Below are 20,431 nucleotides of genomic sequence, written 5' to 3' on the forward strand. Positions count from 1 at the left end.
TGAAGCCCAAGACTTAATATTAAATTTGGGGATCAGATCACAAAGATCTGTTTGATTACTTAAAAGTAACAAGCTCAGTGATATTGGAACTAGATTTGTTTGTTTGGAACATCAACATCTCTTCCAATAACTTTAGGCTAATTTCTGAAGAGCTTTCACTATGAAAGCAGATACCACATCGACTTGCTTTGGGTTGCAGAGTCACATAAATATTAAGTGAAGTTTACTTTTGTTTAGAGTGAATTTGATTCAGCTGTCATCAAACCTCAGCCAATTCATGGTTTTAAAACACTACAATATATACTCCATTACCACCCAGAGATCCAGTTGTAGTCAGAATCCCACTTATTAGGCAGCCAATTCCTTAAACTCGAACTGTTGAAAATAAATAGGCTTATTTACACAAATAGGCTTAATGGAACTACTTGAGGACTACAGTTACACACAAGTACATTTTCCATGGAAATGCTGAGCCTGGCTCTACAGTTTACATACCGCACACCAGGACACTTCTGGGAAGCATCAGGCTTATTGCACATGTGCTGACCAACTGCACTGCACGCACGCACGCACCGAGGGCCAAAGCTCCCAGGAAGCCTCGCTCATGCAGCATGGGAGATCATGTCCAGGAAACCCCAGGCAAAAATGTGGCAATCCAATTCTCAAAGCTGGTTTCAAGGGCATTGGATTAGTTGGCACTTTGCCCTAAAGTAATGTTGAGACAGCATGCTTTGTTTTTATTTTGATGATATCTTCTACAAGTACTATTAAAAATGTTTGTAACGTTGCTGTAGTATAGACACTCTGTTCGTGAAGCACTGAATGTGGAAAAAGGACTACAGCAGTACCTAAAACTCACATGACATTGCACAGTCTAAGCAAATTGCATAAACCCAGCATCTCCTCTGTGAAGACAGTAACTACTACATTTTAAAACCAGCAAAATACAGATGCAAAGCATACTGCCCAGAGCTGTCAGGGAACCCAGAGTTTTTATTTTATGGTCTCATATTTTTATGTCCAGACAATGAGAACCCTTAATTGCATTAATGAAAATATTTCTAGTAACATCAATACAAAAATTATAAAAAATAAAGGATGGGGTCTAAACTAAATTAACACCTTAAATTCTTTCTTCCGTGCTGAGGCTTATAGACTAATTTTGAGTTAAGAAAGAACCATGATTGTTAAATCCAAATCTTAACACATATTCCACTTTTCCCATAGTGCAGAAAGGTCAAATCCATTAATTGTATGTTGATGTTACTTAGCTGGCTTTAGCACAGTTATGCAAAAGATGGACTTTTTCTTTGTTTCAAGAGACAAGGTAATGCAAACCTCATAATGTGGGCCAAACTATTTACCGATCCCTTCAACCCCTTTGAAGTTTCAAAGGAGCTGATTCAGAGTGGACTCACAGTGGAATCACAAGCAGCACCCAAACCTTCTCTTCTACCCCCTCTTATAGCTGGCAGGCTTTGGAGGCTGGCAGGCTTTGGAGGCTGCCAGGCTACGATCTTTCCCTCACATCCACATGATTTGCTACAGCTGAAAGAAAATTGTTTAGTAATAGCTCTTAAAAAAGGCAAAAAGTACTAGACATGCCTGAATTGTCATCATCATTAATCTCATCCAGACCATGAGACTTGGGTGACTCAACCCAAAGCCATGGAACGCCCCTAAGCCTGTGCTGAGTTTTATGAGCATTGGAGAACATTAACTTTCACAAAGGCCATTTCTCCCTGTCTTCCCTGGGATTTCTGGTGCTCTGTCTCAAGTAGCTGCATGCAAGCCCTTCTCTGTTTTTGCCATTCACATATCTAAACCAGGCTTAATTAACTCGTTTCAGCCAAAATCACTAACTACAGTTCCACAGACAATTTGCTAGCTAGAGCCCACTGGTGTGATAGAACTGGCTGAGACAGACTGAAGAGCATTGTCCTTTCATGAAAGTGTGAGTTACACCCTGATTATTAATACTAGAGGCTTGTTAGAAGCTGTCACAGTAAGAAGCCAGGTGCAAACTCCATTTCTACACTGGTTCTGCAACCCTTATGCATAATGAGTAACACTGACTCATGCACACTCTTCCCATTGGAGTTGATTTTCCATAAAGATTTTTGATCCACTGTATGGATGTTTCACGCACTGCTCTCTGCTTTTCATTGTTTTCAAGACAATACCTAGAGGCTTCATCCTCAAGGTGGATATTGTTTTAAAAAAAAAAAAAAAAGTTATTTTAGCAATTGCAGAGATACAACAAAGCAAATGAAGTGGAAGATTTGCAAAAACCCTGCCCCCCTTAAACAAAAGCTTGTAGAAGAATACTTAGACACAAGCTTGTTAACAGACTTCTTGGTAAAACCACAGTCTGCATTGCATGGCAACCAGGAAATGTTAGTGTGCTATTCTCATGGGGATTTTCCTTTTCGGTTTGTGGTTCAAGATGATTGATAGATCACCAGGATGTGACAAACTGGGGCTGAAAACAGGGACAGAACTAAGGGGTTGATGGTGCAGATTGTTTTCATTCTCTGTTTGCTTTAATAGAATACAGTTTTTACATTTATTGTAAGAACTTTGTTCTAAATTTATTAAACAGATTTCAAGCTCTAGGCAGATATACATGGGTAAATATTTCCTTATAATCACAGATTATTTAATCTTGTACTGGAACTTCTGAACAAGAACAACCATTAGCTTAGCACTGATATCTACATTTTGAATATTAGCACCTACTTTAATGCATGCTGGTAATGAAGTAGAGAAAAGTGGCATATTGGAAACAGGTTAACATCTCTTTAGAAGAGACTCCTAGTAACTATGGTTGCTCTCCAGGCAAATCTAGAAATTGGACCATATGAGTCCTAAGATCTGACGAGGTTTGTACAGTTCAGATCTCAGGTCTCAGTTCAGACCTGTATCCAGTTGGTGTTTGGTTTTTTAAATGTTTCTCAGGAAAGCTACTTCATGGCTAAATAAGAATGCATATTTTACTTCTGACTAGAGGCAATGCCCTCTGAATACAAAATTTCATAGGGGATGGATTCATGAAACACTTCAGGATCCAAGATGTTTTGTCAACAGATATACTAAGATAGCCCAGTTACCACCATTTTGACATCAGGGAGAACCTGAATGTACAAAAATATCATTCAGTGATTACCTACCAGTGATACACTATGATACACACAGGCCTGGATGGCATTATTATTTGCTGAATATTCCACCATTTCTTTAGAGGCTATTAATAAAACCATTCACTAAAGCAATTTGCAGCCCAGACAACTGTAATAGGATACAGAGGCTTCCACCTTTATGTCAGCAGTAGGACTAAAGCCCAGGTCAGTAGTGATGAAAACCGCTGGATAGCTGTTTGCTAGGTTATGTAAAATGATTCATTAATCCCAGCCACAATCACTAATAGACACGTGTCGACATCATTAAACCACACCTATACCTGAATCCCTCAGGGCTTGATGGGGAAAGGAAAATTGTGCTGGGAAAATCGGACTCTAAACTGGGATGACTACACACTGATCAAAATTTAGAAGTCAAAATCTGCAGGATCCACATGAGTTAAGCAAGCGTGTGTCTATGAGGCTGCAGTCCTTTACCATCACAACAAAAAAACATCAAGGATCAAGCAACATGTACAGTCATTTAGTGTGGCTGGGTGATGTTTTTCTGTTCTCCCAGTTATGATATTCTTGCTCTGCTAGCCACCATTCACTACAAAAAGTAGAGAAACAAACCTGGAAATAAGCCATCTACACCATAAGCGAGGTTTCTCCAAATAGCGACAGTGAAAATAAGTCTTGGGAGACAAATTCTTGGGAGTTGTCAGATGAAATACTTTCCTTGGGGTATTGCCAAGTTGTGAAACCTAAAATGATTTATAGGAAATACATTTCCAGACTGAGTGGGAATAAACCATATTTTCAGTTTTTGAAGTATCCCTTGTGGATACTTAAATAAAGCAAAACAAGGGTTTTGTTTTTCAGTTTGAAACTGCCTTTCATTTTGAAATGTAATTAGTTAGTTTGCACAAAATAAAATAAAACAATTTAAGAAAGTTAAGTTTAAATGTTTACATGATTGGAATACAAGTAGATGGTTTAAGGAACCCAGCCCAAAATTTCCCTGTAGCATTTTTTAAAATATCATGTTTTCATTTCAGTTTGGCATAGGAAAATGTTCTAAGTCTTGAAAATTTTCATGGGACAGAACTAAAAACATAGTTATACCCCTAACAGATTGCTGATATTCAGGGATGGGGAGTGGGGGGTGGGAATTATCTGCACACCTGGCTTTTTAAAGACAGTAAAGTCCAGGAAAACACTTTAGAAGGAATTTACTTGCACGTTGCAAGGAGTGCCTGCCATAAATAGAGGCAACAGGTTCTCAGTAGTTGGGTGTGGTGACAAGAAAGTGAAGATGGCTCTCCATAGATCCAAAGGTATAAAATCAGACCTTTCTTTGAAGTTGTGCCAAAGCTGTTCCTACTACCCAGTTATATTTGTGTACCTAGTAATTTGGGCTGAAAAGACAAATAAGATAGTAGCTTCCTCACTCTCCTGTATGCTGTTAACTACATAAAAAGTCATGACATAACCATGCTAACCCTGTGATCCAAGTGGGCTCGAGTCGATCTCTGAAATGAAAAGGAGAGATGTGGCTGGGGATACAGACAGTAGCCAGAGAGGGATACACTGCAGCAGGAGGATCTCCTTTCTCCACCACATGTTAATAAGTATTCCTTCCATTTCTGTGTTAATTCAGCAAGGGCACACTGGAAACGGGATGTGGGACAAAGCTCAAGCTGTTGACTTCCTTCTAAATTGTTCTTAACAAATCTGCCTACTGCCACCAAAGTAATTGTCTCTGTATCTGTTTACTGATGGGCAAAAATCTTCAGTCTCTTAATCTGATAGCTTTCCTGGCTACTAATTTTAAAAAGTGTGTGGGGTGGGGTGGGACTATTAATGAATCAAGCATTCATAGAGTGGCTCAAAATGCAAGTAAGTACAAGAAATATGTTTCATTCCTCAGCAGCTGCTGCGGGAAGAAAAAAGTCTGCTAATGCATCTTCCAAACATACTTTATCTGCCTGGCAACTGTTGCTCTGGTAAACATCCTGAGTGAGCCTATATAGTGTCATCACTTACGATAAACTTCCTTGCTGCTGACATTAATATTATTCTTTATGTAACAGTTTCACCGAATAGTGAGTTGAAAGTTTTCAGAGTCCACTAGAACATGGTACAGCTGTGCAGCACCTCAGTGGAAAAATTGCAGGCAGTGAAATCATAGTCCTGGAATTAGACAGTTATCAGATATGTTTCCCTTGAGATGATGAAAACATAATCTTCATTGTCGATACTAGGAAAGCTTCAGGCTGTACAGTGAGTAGTCTAACCCCAAAGGCTGAGTAAGAGGGACTGTGAAGCGAATCAGTTGGGATCAGTTCCATGCAATCCAGGTGAAGAAACATCCATGAAATAAAGCTGATGAATAATAGTTGGAGTCTGATTTTCATTGTTTGACTGAAATCAAATTGTTTAGTCATTTGGGATAAAAGCAGGTGAGAGACAGTGTTGGTCAGCAGACAGACCCCAGCTTGGAGCTCAAAGGACCTTATGCATATTCCCTGCTCTGTCATTTACTCGCTGATAGAACCTGGATAAGCCAATTCATCTCTCTTTACCTCAGTTTGCAACTAATCTCCTTAATAAAGCAATTTTAGATTTACTGATAAAGAATCCTGTAAGAGCAAAGAACTATTACATTGTTATTTTACTGTGTTCTTGCAGCTTTTACATTCAGCCTCCTCCTTGACAAGACACGGGAACTCTGATTTAAGTTCTGTGGATACTTAGATAAGAAATCAATACAAAATCAGGCCTATGATTAACAAGTCCAACTAAATGACAGATTTTGAATTTTAATTATTTGCAGTATTCTACTCAATAATAATACCAGGTGTGATTTGAAATTATTTTTCACATGATATTGAAATTTTTTTTTTGTAAACAATTTCTAAATTAAAAACCTATGCTTTTTATGTTTCCTCTGTTCCTCTGAGTTATATAGGAAAACCTCCAATAAATATTTTCAACATTTCAAACTTATTTGTACAATAAGTTCATTGTGGAAAAGCAAGTAATGATCAAAACTGAAAAAGAGAAAAAAAGACATAAGAAATAGAATATCTCTTGACTTCAACAAGGCCACTTTGCAAGAAAACAACAGAGAAAGGAACCCTAAGAATCATTGAAAAGCTCTGAAAGCCAGGCAGTTAAAACAAGGATAACATTAGTCTGGCAGACATACTAAAAAGAAGAAGGATGCCTAGAATATGCCTCACAATGTAAGACATGTCAAAGGACAAATGACCCATGCAGACTTCCTAGTAACAAATAATGTCAGGAGAGGACTGCCCAAACAAAAGGCATATCAGTACTTATTCCAAACTCAGCTTCCCCACAATGCAGATGAACTCATTCCCAGTTTCTTTCACAAACACTCTCCATTTTTTTTTAAATGTCTGGGGAAATTAAGATGAAACCCAACCTTTTTGTAGAAGTTGCTTGTACAAAGTAGCACAATATTAAACACTTAAATCTGGGATCATAGTTGTTAATTGCATATTGATTAAAATATTGTCCAATAATCCATTGAATTTGGCCTGCTAGAAATCAAACTGGAGAACTGAAGCCTCCAATGTAATGCATGATTTAATGACTCATACTAAATTCAGATTTCTCAGATTAAGACTATAGCTGTAACCTTTGTATGTAACTTTGCAGTTTTAAACATGGATAAAACACTACTTTTGAATATTTGTGATTTTTCCCAAAAAAGCAGACTAAGGTATAGTATCAGCTGCATTCTGAAGGTCTCCAGAATATGGAAGAGTTCTAAGTCCTGACAAATTACTGGCTGATTGATAATCAAATCAAAACCAAAACCTGAAGCTGCTTATTAGAATCAACGGTTAACAAAAAGCAGCTGACTCGCTTTGTGATGTTACACTGAAACCCTGCTTTCTTTCCACAGTGGATTTTGAGTAACTTCTGCTAGCAGTTCTGTCTGGTTATTGTTATCCATAAGACCTTACAAATGGTGTGATTTGAAGAGATCAGAAATGGTGGATATGAAAGAGAAAGTAAAGAAATAAGCTTGGAAGAAAGTGTTCTCTGAAGAACAAATCATGGAAGAAGTCTGAAGAGCTTAATTCACAGGCAATAATGAAAGATGAAGGTTGCATATCCAGCTGTGTGTACAAGCTACTGCAGTTTCAGAGATGGGTTGACCTCAATGTGTTCCTCTCCATAAAAACCCAAGAAGTACCCAGGCATAAGTACATTTTCAATAGAGTGATAGCAACCATGGTGCTCTTAGGAGCATTGGGAAGCATACTACGCACTGCTGAAAAAAATAAAACTCATAAAATGCACATTTCATTTTTACTTGCTGAAGACCTTGAAATTTTACTCTGGAAATATTAGGACAGACTAAGAGTGAACAAAACCCCAAAAAAGATTTTCATTGGCAGAAAGACTTGGCTTGGGATCTGAAGTAAGTAAGGTTCAAGCAAAAATCTACCTTTGGAAAGGATCACTTTGTAAAAAACATGTAATGATTAACACAACCTACTCAATCAAATCTCATCTAGAATCTATAGAAATCAATGGGAAAGCTCTTATGCTATCTTAAATCAGTGCAAGCTTCTGATGATGGAAGAAAACACTGTCACATCCACTAGTCCCTCTGTTTTTTCCCTAATACCAGAAGGGCAGGGATCCCATAGCTTGTAACCAGAATGCCCAGCAGGCAACTTCTACTGGAATTGTTGGTGGCAAACTGTTTCCATTTTCTGCACTCTGTGTCACTCTATTCAGCCATATACTACAGTTTCAAGAATCTTGAGATTGACACTGAAAATACTGACTAGCAAGAAACTTTCCTAAGATGCATGCACGTTATTTGTATCCCAAGCTAGGTGTTCAGTTAAATTTCTTTAATAATTCTTACAGTCTTAGTTTTGAATCTTTTATAATTGGTTTAGTAAAAAGGTATGTTTAATAACTAGAGTTTGCAATTAACATTAGTATGTACACAATGCTGTTGCTGTCACAAATGTGGTGAGAATAATAATATTCTCTGGGTTTAATATATTTTTTCCTATTTTTTTTTTTAATGTTTATTTAAATTTAACAATTCATGAGAGGCAGTGAAGATTCAGTTGCATGAGGGAAGAATGGGAAAGAGGCATTGGGAGTGTGGCCTCAATATTTTGTGAGTTCAAATACTGCATTAAATCCTACATATATTTAGGCAGTGGAGATATGTAAGGGCAATGCACTACTGTTTGCATGTAATCATCCTCAAATCGTGAAGCGTCATTGTCTCCCAAAAGTGCTGGAATCATTGTGAAGCCAGTGATTTTGCTCTGATGCTTGCTGATACTTGTAATCTTTTATTTTAATGAGATATAGCTGGATTTTATGGAAAATCTTTTCTGGAAAAGATCCAGAATTAAATCAATGTTTGAATGGCAAATGATACAGTGACAGACCTCAATTCAGGTACTGTGAGTTTCATGACATTGGAAAACATCGAGAAGTCAGATTCACTCTGAGCAAGAGTGAATTCAAATACCAAATTGGGTATAAAGCCATCTTAATAAATAGAAAATCCTAGATAGGTAGTAATTTATTATTAACAAAGCACCACAAGATTTTTTTTCCCCAAGGAAATTACTTACATTCTTGAACCAAAATTTATTGAGTTGCCTGTCAAGTACACTAGACAAAGCAAAAAACCGATCTGGTGTGACCCATTATTATCATGTGACAATGAGTATTAACAGTGAGCTATATACAGTATAAAAGATGGATTGAGACGAGTAAGCTTCTATCAGATCTGAAAAGGAAAGCAACCCAGTAAAGGACTCTGAAATCAGAAGTAAGAAGATCTCATCGTGTACTTGCAAAAAATAAAAGTGGGAAGTTCTTTAAACAAAGCAGAGATCTCTCTTAGGACCAGCCGAAGCAGCTGGCACAGTGTGGAAGCACTTTTCCAGATGATCTGCTACCAGTCATTGTGTATAGATCCCATTTGTCTTTCTTGAACAGTCTGAAAGCATCTTAGACACACCTTACTATATCAATTCATGAAATACTGCCAATTCAGCTGACTTTTAAAACTATTTGCTCTTGCAGGATGGGAGATATTGAGATATCTCCCAATATAGCAATCAATTCAAGATACCAAACCAGTAAGTTAAAAAGCGAAAGACAGACTTACATCAGGACTTCAACACGTTGCTATGACTATCATTGTGGATATATTTGTATCATGTCAGGGGTGGAAAAAAGGTGTTAATATGTTGCCTTGCAATTGCTGTGAGTCAACAGTAATATGATTGTGACTGGTGTCGATAAAGTGACATGACCTCAGCGCTATGAGTATGAGTAATAAAGTCAGATAAGTATTTGACTGATACTGTTAATAAATTCAGTGCAGGTCTGTAAACAATGGGTTGTAAGGGTGTTTCAAATATTAGGAAAATACTTAGCTCTTACTCATAAAGAGTATTTTCTCTCATGGATTGTCCAGCTGAAGTAAGGATTGCATAGCCAGGCTCAATGATGGATTACCAAACAGTAACTGAAGAGTTTCGTGTTTTTAAGATAACAGCTTTGCAGAGAAAGCTCCGGTCCTCTATACTCTTGTTCACCTCTGCACCAGTAGAAGAATGTTTGCAAGAGGACTTTTTTCTTATGAAGAATAATAATGCTTATTTCAACTGAAATAGCCCTGCATGTGAAATCATAGCTGCTTTCTGAAGTTCAAGCGAACAAGGCACTAATCTTGTTGATGAAACACCAGGCTGGGACTTAGGAGAAAATGTTCTATTTACAGCTATGCTGCTGGGTGACTTATTTTGCTTTCTCTCTGTTTCCCTACCTGTGAGGTGGGGATAAAATCACTGACTTTCAAAGGGCTATAAAAAACCCTAGTTATTATTGTCTATCAGCATATTTGTCAGTTCACTTCTTTCTCACTAGCTGGGATCATCTTTACTCTGTTAAATAACACTATCTAGACTTGAAATTTTAAGTTCTACAGTAATTTAAACACATCCAGCCTGATACCAACTGTGATGAATGTGTTGATGAAACACACCAGATAAGACAGTAACCCCCGCTAGACCAAATGTTGTAATATTTTTGTGAACTCCATGTAACACAAGAAAAAGAAACACTACACAGAACAAAATTTCATCAGAGACAGCACCTGTTTCTGAAGTGATAAACTGAGAAAGCATAAGATGTCAAATCTCTTTCAAGAAGTATTCAAGTTCTTTTACGGTACTTGGAAGAATCCAGCAGGTGACAAGTGGAAGGAATACACCTCAGACATATGTTGATGTCAAAATGTTCCAATGTTTAAGGTGCTGTAGGATATATTGAGGAGACACCACTATATTTTGTTACTAATGCTCACCTTGAACTTTGAAGATGTGGATGTGTATCATCACGTAGATGTTATCAAAAAACACTCTTGTAGGTTATTAATGGATATAACCCTGCTGGGCCCAAGAATTTCAATGCTTTGGCTATGCTATATTTTTAAAATGGGATTGTGACAACATGGAAGCAATTGAAGAAAATAATATTGCCTGTATTTTATTTTGAAGGGTAACCTAGTCAGGTAGAGAGAATTTTTTGAACTTTTCTTCCTTTGCTCAGCAAAGGAAATTAATTAATGAATTCATTCATTTGCAGATGCAAAATTTTGGATAGCAATTCCACTGATCTTTAAGTGCACTGTTGCAATATTTTACCAGTCTTGCATTGTTTTTTATGTAATATTTTGTGTACTCTACACTAATTTATGATAGGGCTGGCCCCCACTGGCATGTATGTAAATAATAGGAATTGTTAGGAAATATAAATGAAGAAGAAAAAAGATCTCCAGCTCCAGAAAGAAACACAAACTACTTGTTATACAAACTACCTGCATAAATATATACTCTCAGCAAAGCATTATCAGAAAACAAATTTGGATTCAGTCATTGGTCTTAGTAATCTCCAAGTCACAGGATATGCCTCCTCCTGGAAAAATGGATGATTGGGCTTTTCTCTAACCCACATGAACAGAAACAGAAAATGCTGTCTAGTACTTATGCCTAGAGATGCTCTGAAAAAACTGAGTAACTGTGCTGGTCTTACCCTTCCATGATGCTTTAAGATTTCCTCTGCTTCACTGTTTTAAAAGCCAGTTAATGCTGTGCGCTGTTCAGGGTGAACTTGAACTATATCACTACTAGATAACGTGTGAGACTTGGCAGGTCAAGGAGGTGTTGAGACAGTAAAGCAAAACTACTGCGATCTTTTCCTACGCAACAAGCAGCCAGGAAATACAAGCAACAAGCAGCCATAACAAAAAGAATTAACAGGACTGATCTACTAGAAATGTCAGGAGACACAAAAATCATCATCCACACTCTGAGAAGAGCTCTGCAACATTTTACACCACAACAGCGAGCAAATCAGGGTTTTCTGAGGCAAGCCACAAAAGCAGGAAAGAAACTCCTCTCTAGGCCATCACCACAGGAAGGTGTCTCACATGCTCAAAATGTCTGCCTGTTACTGCTTTTAATACAAGAATTGTGAATTGAATAACTGCCTGTCTAAAACCTTAGCTGTGCCCGTTCAGTGATGAACTGGAACCACCAAGTATCTATTCTCTGTAGGCTATAAAATTATTTTGTTACATTTTAGGAAAGAGAATTTTAAGAGTGTAGAGCTCAATATGAGATTTCAAGAAAAGTATTTTTATTTTCTGTCCAAGAAGAGTTCTTGCTCCTCCCAAGAACCCAAAGTGACTCTTGCTAGTGCAATGTAACTGTGATATTTTGTTAATACCAATCTTCTGAAGTCACTGGGTGCTCCTGCCTTATTAACCTGACGTTGAACACAATGACAGTAAGTCAGTGCCAGCACATCAGGCTCAAATCAAAAGAAAATCATAAAAAATATAAATAAGATAATTTTCTTGTCATTTGAGTCTTCTCTGAGGCCTGTGTCTTGGAAGAAGAACGTGGTCTCTACATTTCATTTTGCCTGAGAATGACTAAGCTGCTGAGCAGAAGTTTTGCTGGATCAAATGGATATAACCTTCTACCACAGACACAGGCTGACAAGAGTCTATCAGATTTATTGGACTGCTTCAGCCAGGTGTCCCAGAGATGCGGAGTTTGATTAGTGGGGAAAACAGTAAATAGGTGCAAGAAACAGAAAAAGTTGTTCAAAAGAAGACGTGGACATTTAGAAGATATACCTGGGTACCACCTGGATACACATAGCTGCTGCACAGTGACACTCAAACTTCTCTGGACTTGTAACATTCTAGCCATGTGGCCTTCTGGCATCCTGACCAGGTGGCCCACCTTCAGGTTAGAGAAAGTGGGTCTGTTCTTGGCTCCTCCTCTGACTTGCTAGGTCTTTTTATATCTCTCGGCACTCGGCTTTCCCAGAGTATCAAGCCTTTCTGTTCAAATACCTCCAAGATCTCAAGACAATAGCTGATAGTTATCAGCAGGAAGTATTGCTTCAAACAGGAGAGAAACTTGACTAAATTTAAGACATCATTCTTCAGTTAATTATTAAATAAATTTTAAAGCTCTTGAACTTAAAGAAGTGTTAAGTTTGACAGTAGGACAAAAGATCTAAGTCAGTTCTCATTTGGCAAACAGCTTCAGACATCCCTAATCATAAAAAGATAAATGTTGAATAAGAACTTCTTAAGAAAACTACACTTCGCATTCACTGTGCTATCAAACTCAAAACAGCTGCCAGTCTTCAGTGCATGTATAGATAGCACACAAATAAACAGGATAAAACTGTCAGAGCAACAAAGAAAATTTTTATCTGATTTTTATAGCACTGCTACTGGAGAAATTGATTTGAACAGAATACATATTATTTCACTTCCATGTTCTAAATGTTCCTATGTGTTGGATTTATGCATAAGCATTATATAGGAACAGAGAATAAAACCCTACATTTATAAATATGAATACTTGTTAGCAAATGAGGCTTTTTCTTCTACACTTACATGCGTAAGTGAATGATGGGAAAGGACATGTAAATTAATGGAGGACACCTAATCAAGCAGGAGGAGGAGGAATACAGAAGTGAGTGAAAGCAAAACATTAAGATGAGTTCAGGCCTCACCTTCAGTGTCTTCATTATTAATGAATCATGTTTCCTTATAACTGGCAAATACTACTTTCCCTTGAACCTGCCCAGTTAACTATTCCATATTCCTTGTGCAGAAGCTTCACCCAGAGCACCATGATGGAGTTGGGAAGACCTGGCTTCCCCTAGCAGTGACGTACTGTATCCCTGTCTTAGAATCCTCATTCGCCAATAGGAATACTCCATCTTGTCTAGAAGATGTGCATCAGCCAATGGCAAAGAGTAGGTAAACAACTAATCACTACCATCACAACCACCCCTGTGGCACTGTTGAACTGCTGCATTTCCACGCTGTAGAAAGAGCAGCTGCCAGCTTGCTTAGTCTGTTTTGAGTGGGCCTGTGGGCTCTGCCTGGTCTCTGAAAACGGCTGCAGTCCTGCTGCTCCGGCAAGTGTGATACCAATCCCTTGCTGATAAGCCTTCCTGGTGGCAGGGTATGTTCTCTCAGAGAGGCTGCCAACTCAAGGTTGGCGCTTGACTTTTAGACCCTGGTTTGTATAGCAGCTTGCTTGCTACCTGGACAGAGCTCACTCACATCTGCCCACAGGGTCCTGGGTGGCCACAGACCATACACTGAGCTCCAGCTAACCTTTCACTTCTGTATGGGAATGCTGCAAGAAACTATTCATTACATCTACCCACACATACCACACCCTGCTTCTTTACAGACACCTATCCATTAACAAAAATAACAATAAAAAAGCCCCCTAGGGAAATATACTTCTGAGAACCTGTTTTGCTAACATGCTGCCACTGTGAGACATATATAATCAACAAAAGCTATGTCGCAGCAGATTTTTTGACTATTACACGTTCCGTCAAAGGCAGTTTCTTATTTACGAAAGCAAGTATTTAGTAAAACACACATTAACTGTATAGTTGATGATTGCTGGCTAATGCCCTTTTTTTAGGCAGCTGTCAGCCTGTACCCTGGCAACCTCTTTTATAACCATCTCACATTGCTTTTGGAACAGTATCATTAGCAGAAACAGAGACGGAAGTTTTACCACAGCTGCTGTGCGTCTGAGTTTTTTTTTTCAAAGACACAACGCAGTCTCTTAGAGCTTCCAGCTACTAAGCCTAGCTCAGTCATCTATAGAAGGAAAGAAAAAAGCAAAGCAATCTATTTTTCAAACTGCAAATATAAGTAAAATTCAGGTTTTCTCTGTGATTTTTACTTTGAACTGGCATGGTGGCTTGAGCTTTCATGTTAGTAATTGCTAAAATTGTAGATTATTCTTCAACTCCTTTCTATCTTTTTTTTTTCTGTTTCACAATGTGAGGGTTGAAGGTTATTGTACTGAAATAAGTTGCTGCGTTATATAATGCAGCCAGTGTTGTCACGTAGAGGAACTGGAAAGTCCCAAAGCCAGTGCGTACAAAAGAGAGTTCAATTATGTTCTTAATTGTAGGCACAGACTCCAAAAATGACTGCAGGTTTCGTTAGGCAGGAAACAGTCACAGAGGTTTGAACTTTAAATCTTAATTAGCTGAACTTTCAGTGTGACCGAAGAGATTCTCCAAGGAAAACCCCTCTTTCTCTCAGTTGCCATTTCACATTACTGCCTGCAAACTCACTCATATGACGAGCTGCTCCGTCGTCCCTTGGGTGGGGCCAGCTCCAGCAGCCGCGGCAAGGGAGGAAAATCACAGCCAGCTGCTACTGATATTACTGCTGATGCCACCGCAGGGAGGCCTGTGATTTGCCAGGGAGGAAACTGATAAACACCCAGGACTGACACAATCCCCTCTGCCACCAGTATTAGCAGCAGCCGTAATGGTCACTGATAATTACAGTGTCTGATGGCTTTGAGATGATTATTACCTCCCTGGGAGTGAGAGACAACTGCATGTTAACAGCTGATGAACTTCTGGTCTAGTCTGGAAAATGACTAGCAGCTATGCCAAACTGGCTTCACGCCTACAGCTGTTGACAACCCATGGAGAACAGTCCAAGCCACCGGGTATATCACTAAGAAACCCTTCCAGGTAAAGGCAAAGAACAAAATAGACTGTAGATGTGGGTTTTACTTGGTAGCAACCATGATGCATGTATCAGAGACATGTTGCTGACCTCTGTCTTGCTCTTCTCACTTCGCTGGCCTTCAAGTGGAAGTTTGAACTTCTCTAGTCTAAGAATTCAATGTAGTACTGAAAAATTAAATTTGATAAAGCATGCTTTCAGTTACCAGCTGATGCTAAAATATCATGTGGTTTGAACACTGTGAATTGTTCCCGTACAATGTTGTATTGTTTTCAAAGTAGGCAAGATTACTGTGGTGGGTCATGTTTGTGTCATGATTATCCTCTCTGTGAAGTTACAGTTCACAGGTAACATTTAGCCTTGGTCCTGAAAAAGCAATTTTAGAGGAGAGTTTGGCAGAACACTTTCCCTCACTCTCTTGCATAGGGTTCTCTTAAAAAAAAAAAAAAAAAAAAAAAAAAAAAAAAAAAAAAAAAGTTTTGTAAATAACAGAATACATGTCATACGAAGTTGAGAATTATCATTTTCTATCTTGACTGTATTTTTAAACACTTATCCATTAGTGCAGGAGCAGAAATGTGAGGCAAAAAGACCAGAAAGCTAATGGAGAAGTCTTCTTACAGCATCTCCAGAACTCTGAAAAACTTTTAAGTTCTTGGGCTGACTTATCACTCCTTATATAAGAAGCTCTACATCATTCTTTGCCCTGCTTTTCTACAATGTATTCCACTGCCAGTCAACTACATTCAGAACTGAAATTATCCTTTTATCAAAGAAGAAACAGAGTTACCAGAGATCTTCTACTCCCTTTTCTTACCCAGTAGCACAATCACCAATACCCAAACTATCCTTTAAAGATGTTCATCTAGTCTATCTTTATCTAATCTCTCCTTAAAAACAATGTCTCTTAGCAACCTATTTTCAAACCAAATTACTGTTGCTGTCTAGCCACTCCCTCTGAATACCATCTCTTCTCTGGCAAGAACATTGCCATCCTGCATTGTTTGCTCTTTGCTTTTTAATTAACCCATATCCCACAGAGCTCACCAGAGCTCTTTCCTCCGCCATGTCAGCAATGCAGTTTTTACTTTTTCTAATTTTTCACATATCTATAGGCTCCACTCCTATTATACATTAACTTGATTGCTGCTGTTACCTTTTTTTATTCCTCATTTATTTTCCCCTGTTCCTGACAGTTGCTATCCAAATTAGTGGAAATGTCTGCAGAGGTTTACACTAGATTCTTGCTTGGATACATTTCAGATTTCTTCTCTTAAATTCTTCAAGACTTAATGCTGCCTGTATAACTAATTTTAGTTGCTTCCCCATCAATGTTCCTTGCCATACAACCAAACATCCCTTGGAGATCTACATCTTTCCTCACTATATTTTCCTGCTCTCTTCCATAATTTTTTCATTTGAGATGGCAGTTGCCCTTCAATGAAAGCTTTTTTTTTTATCCCTTCATGAAATTCTTGAGAACCCATCTTTTCTACAAGTATTTTACCAGTAATGAGCTCCTGATTCTCTCTCCTGTTTATACGTGTCTATCAGCAGCTCAGGACATCTCATCCTGCTAGCACATTCTTGCTACAGTAGAACTTCATGCATGTTTAGGTGCTAGATGAATAAATGCAATATTACTACTGTCCTCAAGTCCTGGCCTATAAAAGTCGATGGGAACTGTTCTGGAAAGAAAGACACTCTAGATATGGGGGAGCATTTCATTTAACCTTGGCTAGAGCTACCAGTCCTTTTTAAAAGCACTTAGTTTAAAAAGTTCTTCCTCAATTGTATGATGCTATCTTTCCTCATTAAGCCTTTCTCTGACTTCTGTTTTCAAGGTAATGGTTCTGCATTGTGGTAAACTGAAGAATCAACAAACATTTCTCCAAAGACTGCAAGACAGTCCTCTGCCATGGTTTGTTGGCTCTGTGTGTGAGAGTATTTCAGGGGCAGGTATATAACCTTTCCATTAAATGATGATGGAAGTTCACTTGAACTTTAATAAAGTCTAGTTACTTTGCAGCTTTGGGAAAATAGCCAAGACACACACTGTAAGGACTAAGTGAAAATAAACTAGCACAAAGAGCTTCTTCAAACTTCCTTATTTACAAATTTACATGACATATAAGCCAAGAGGCAGGCAGGTCCCTTCCTTTGTGACTGACTGATAGCCACAGTAGCCCTGTCTCAGAGCCTTACCTTGAACTGAGACTCTGGCAACCTCTCCAATGCTAATAGCTAAGCTCCTCCCTCACACTGTTGGACTTATTCTCCCTCTTTTCATTTCATCTTTACTGCTACTTGTATTCCAGCTTCCTCCAGTTTGGGGGTCAAAATTCTAGGATTCGCTTTGTGTTAATCAAGGAAAACTTTGAGAGAAATATTTTTAGAAATACAGAATGCTCACAGGGGAATATCTCCCCCAGAATCATCATTAACCAAGATGTCAGCATCTATATCCTCATGGATTCAGACCCCTTAGACAACAAAATTCACATCAATAACATGCGTACACCTTGCTCATGTGTCAGTATGGTCACAAACACACAGAACTCAGGATGAGTAAGTTTTTCAGCTGCTCTCTATATCTCATTTTTCCTTTAGTAATCACGTTAACAGCAATCCCAGGTCCTTTCTAATTCTGTGAAATTCTGTACTAAAAGGATCAAAATTCCAACTCAGGAGCAGATCTGAATTTTGTCTTCAAGCAAGGTGTTTCCCTACAGCAATGGCCACTACTCTCTGATACACGGCAAAGCCAGTGGTTTAAAAAAGAAAATAAAACCACCACCAACTGCTGTTTTGAAGTCATTACTGACTACAAAGTCATACTGGAATGTACTGCATACCAACTAAAATACATTGTAGCTACAGTCTAATACCTTGCTAAGCCATTAAAGAATCTTCCCTGTGGGGCATATGTGAAGTTTGACATACTTTTTGTAACTATACTGAAACTAGATGATAGGGTTTTCTGCTATGTCTTACTGTAAAAAGTGCATTGCTCCCAGAGTCAGTGCAGACCCTGCTTCTTTAGGATGCTCCTGGCAGCTCATAAAAGGAGAAATCAGTTGAGCAGGTGGTAACCAAATAATTATAATGCTTATACAGCATACAGACTCAGACCAAGCCAAGGTTTTAAACACATCTCAGACATACTTTATTTGCTTACAGTACCCTTGCCCTTTCTCTAAGGGCTTTATCCATATACCTGATTTTAGCAAGAGCATTTTGGTAGACAATTGGCAGACAATTTCAGAAAGAAAAGCGACGAGGGTGCTTCAGCTATCTCAGATGCGCTGGGAACTGTTCACTCCGACACACCCATCTACAGCCCGGCAGTGCTGCAACCATTACAGAAGTATCTACTGCTGCTCAAACTAATGAAATACGAATTTACTATACACACACACAGCCCTTGGGTGACAATGGCTGTGAAAAATGTATTTCGTTAGACTCCTGGAACTGATGAGTAGAAAAATAATGTAGAAGCGTAATTGGTATCTCTAACCACAAAATGCCTCGAGGCAGCTGCTGTCACAGTGAGAGTCTGTTAAAAGCATGGCCACTTCCCTCAGACACAGTTGAGCCTGCACCATGTGAAATTTCAAAAGCATTTTGTCATTTTGGACACAAAATGTTTATTTTTTTCTCTGTATTAACGTTTCATTTTAAATACAAATATTTGAAGCAGATAAGCAAGCTACAGAAAGTTAATTGAGAAACAACTGAATTTTGTGGTCACTTCGAACCCCCTTTGTTCCAAAATCTTGTCAGTGAACCCCAAAGAAACTTTGGGAAGTCAGAAACAAGCATGCTTGGCATAAAAGCTTTCCAAATTTCAGTTACAGATTGCTGCACTTTTGCTTCTGTTCAGCAACGCTGTGTCCAAATGCAGTATGTATTAGCTGTTAGTTCAGCCCATGTAAACTCAAGAATGCAGTTGCTGTATGCTGGGGGGGGAGGTGTGTGTCCCTCTCCATCCCCCTCACCCCCCCCCCCCCCCCCTTTTCTCTGCTGTCTGAAACGGGGCTGGGAGAGCAAATTAAGTATGTAACAGCAGTCACATTGTCGAACTGAGCTTTACCAGAGCTATTCTAAATTCCCTAATGTACTTCTGTTCTTAGTTTAAACTTAAATTTAATGATCTACAATTCACTTTTTATAGATCTGGAATTGCCCTTTAGAAGCAATACACAGCTTTCCACAATTGTACAGACCAGCACAAGTGAGGTTACAGTTCTAAAGCATCTCTGATAACTCTTACAAATAATAAAACTTTATATAGATGCAAGAAAGCTGTTAGCTATCTAGCAGAAGAGCTCTTGCTGTCTAAAGCATAAACTTATTAGCAACCGTGGTTTCATTCATAAAAAACTTACGTGTTTCTGTTAGACAAAGCTTCAGCAAACATAATCCAAAAGTTGCCCATAAGGAGAAGTTGGCCATTGTTTTCTCGGAACTGTTTTGCAAAAAACAGAGATCCTTGAAAACCGTGGAAAGAAGAAAAGCCCCGACACTTGTTAAGTCTGCAGTCAATGAGTCTGAAGTTCGCTGCACTTTTTATTCTGATTCAAAGGAACTGAAGTAATGACATAACTGGGAGGGGAGCTCCATCAAGTCACACCCATATTGCAACAAAAGTTACCCAGCAGTGGAAGAAGGGGGGGTGGGAGGAGAGTTACTACTGACTAAGCAGCCACACTCGAGTTTTAAAGAGGCACTCAACCTCCTCTTCTTACACAACTACACTCAAAAGTTATACTTATTGCGCTTGCAGGAAAATTTGTGTAACCTCTTGTGAGTTAGCTTAGAAAGGCACTGTTTGTTATAAGCTTCCCCTCCTGTGCTTTAAAATCTTCTCATTGCAAACCAGGTGAACGTAAAGCACTGGAGTTTCTGAACTCCAACAAAGCATCTACAACTGCCTGGAGGTTTCCCCAGAATATTTTGCTTATTTTGTCCCATCTCACCACTTTCTCTTTTTGCAGTTCAATTTAGAGCAAGCAAAATGCCTGCTCTGGAATGAACCTTTCTAAAATGTTTCTCTTCGTCCCTGGAGGACAACTTCATGCAGAAGGTAAGTTGAGGCGGATTAGTCTCCCACAGCCCATTCTACCCTTGGCTTCTCTGCACAGGCTGCTCCAACAAAAGTGGTAACTAATGC

General features: G+C 38.7%; 1 protein-coding gene across 10 annotated transcripts in view; it reads right to left on the bottom strand.

The window, feature by feature from the left end:
• The window catches only part of CD44 (CD44 molecule (Indian blood group)), a 62,880-nt gene extending 42,940 nt beyond the window's left edge, over positions 1-19,940 (bottom strand). For 2 of the 10 annotated variants that reach the window (XM_029997992.2, XM_029998001.2), the window contains exon 1: positions 19,647-19,921. In XM_029997992.2, coding sequence (XP_029853852.1) covers positions 19,647-19,713 — 67 coding nt within the window. In that variant the 5' untranslated portion in view covers positions 19,714-19,921. Of the gene's footprint in view, positions 1-19,646 lie in introns of all 10 variants that reach the window. The other 8 variants (XM_029998019.2, XM_029998010.2, XM_029997983.2 and 5 more) reach the window with 7 other exon arrangements.
• Between the last annotated feature and the right edge of the window lie 491 nt (positions 19,941-20,431).

This window comes from Aquila chrysaetos, chromosome 2 (assembly GCF_900496995.4).
Source record: "Aquila chrysaetos chrysaetos chromosome 2, bAquChr1.4, whole genome shotgun sequence".
Classification (NCBI taxonomy): domain Eukaryota; kingdom Metazoa; phylum Chordata; class Aves; order Accipitriformes; family Accipitridae; genus Aquila; species Aquila chrysaetos.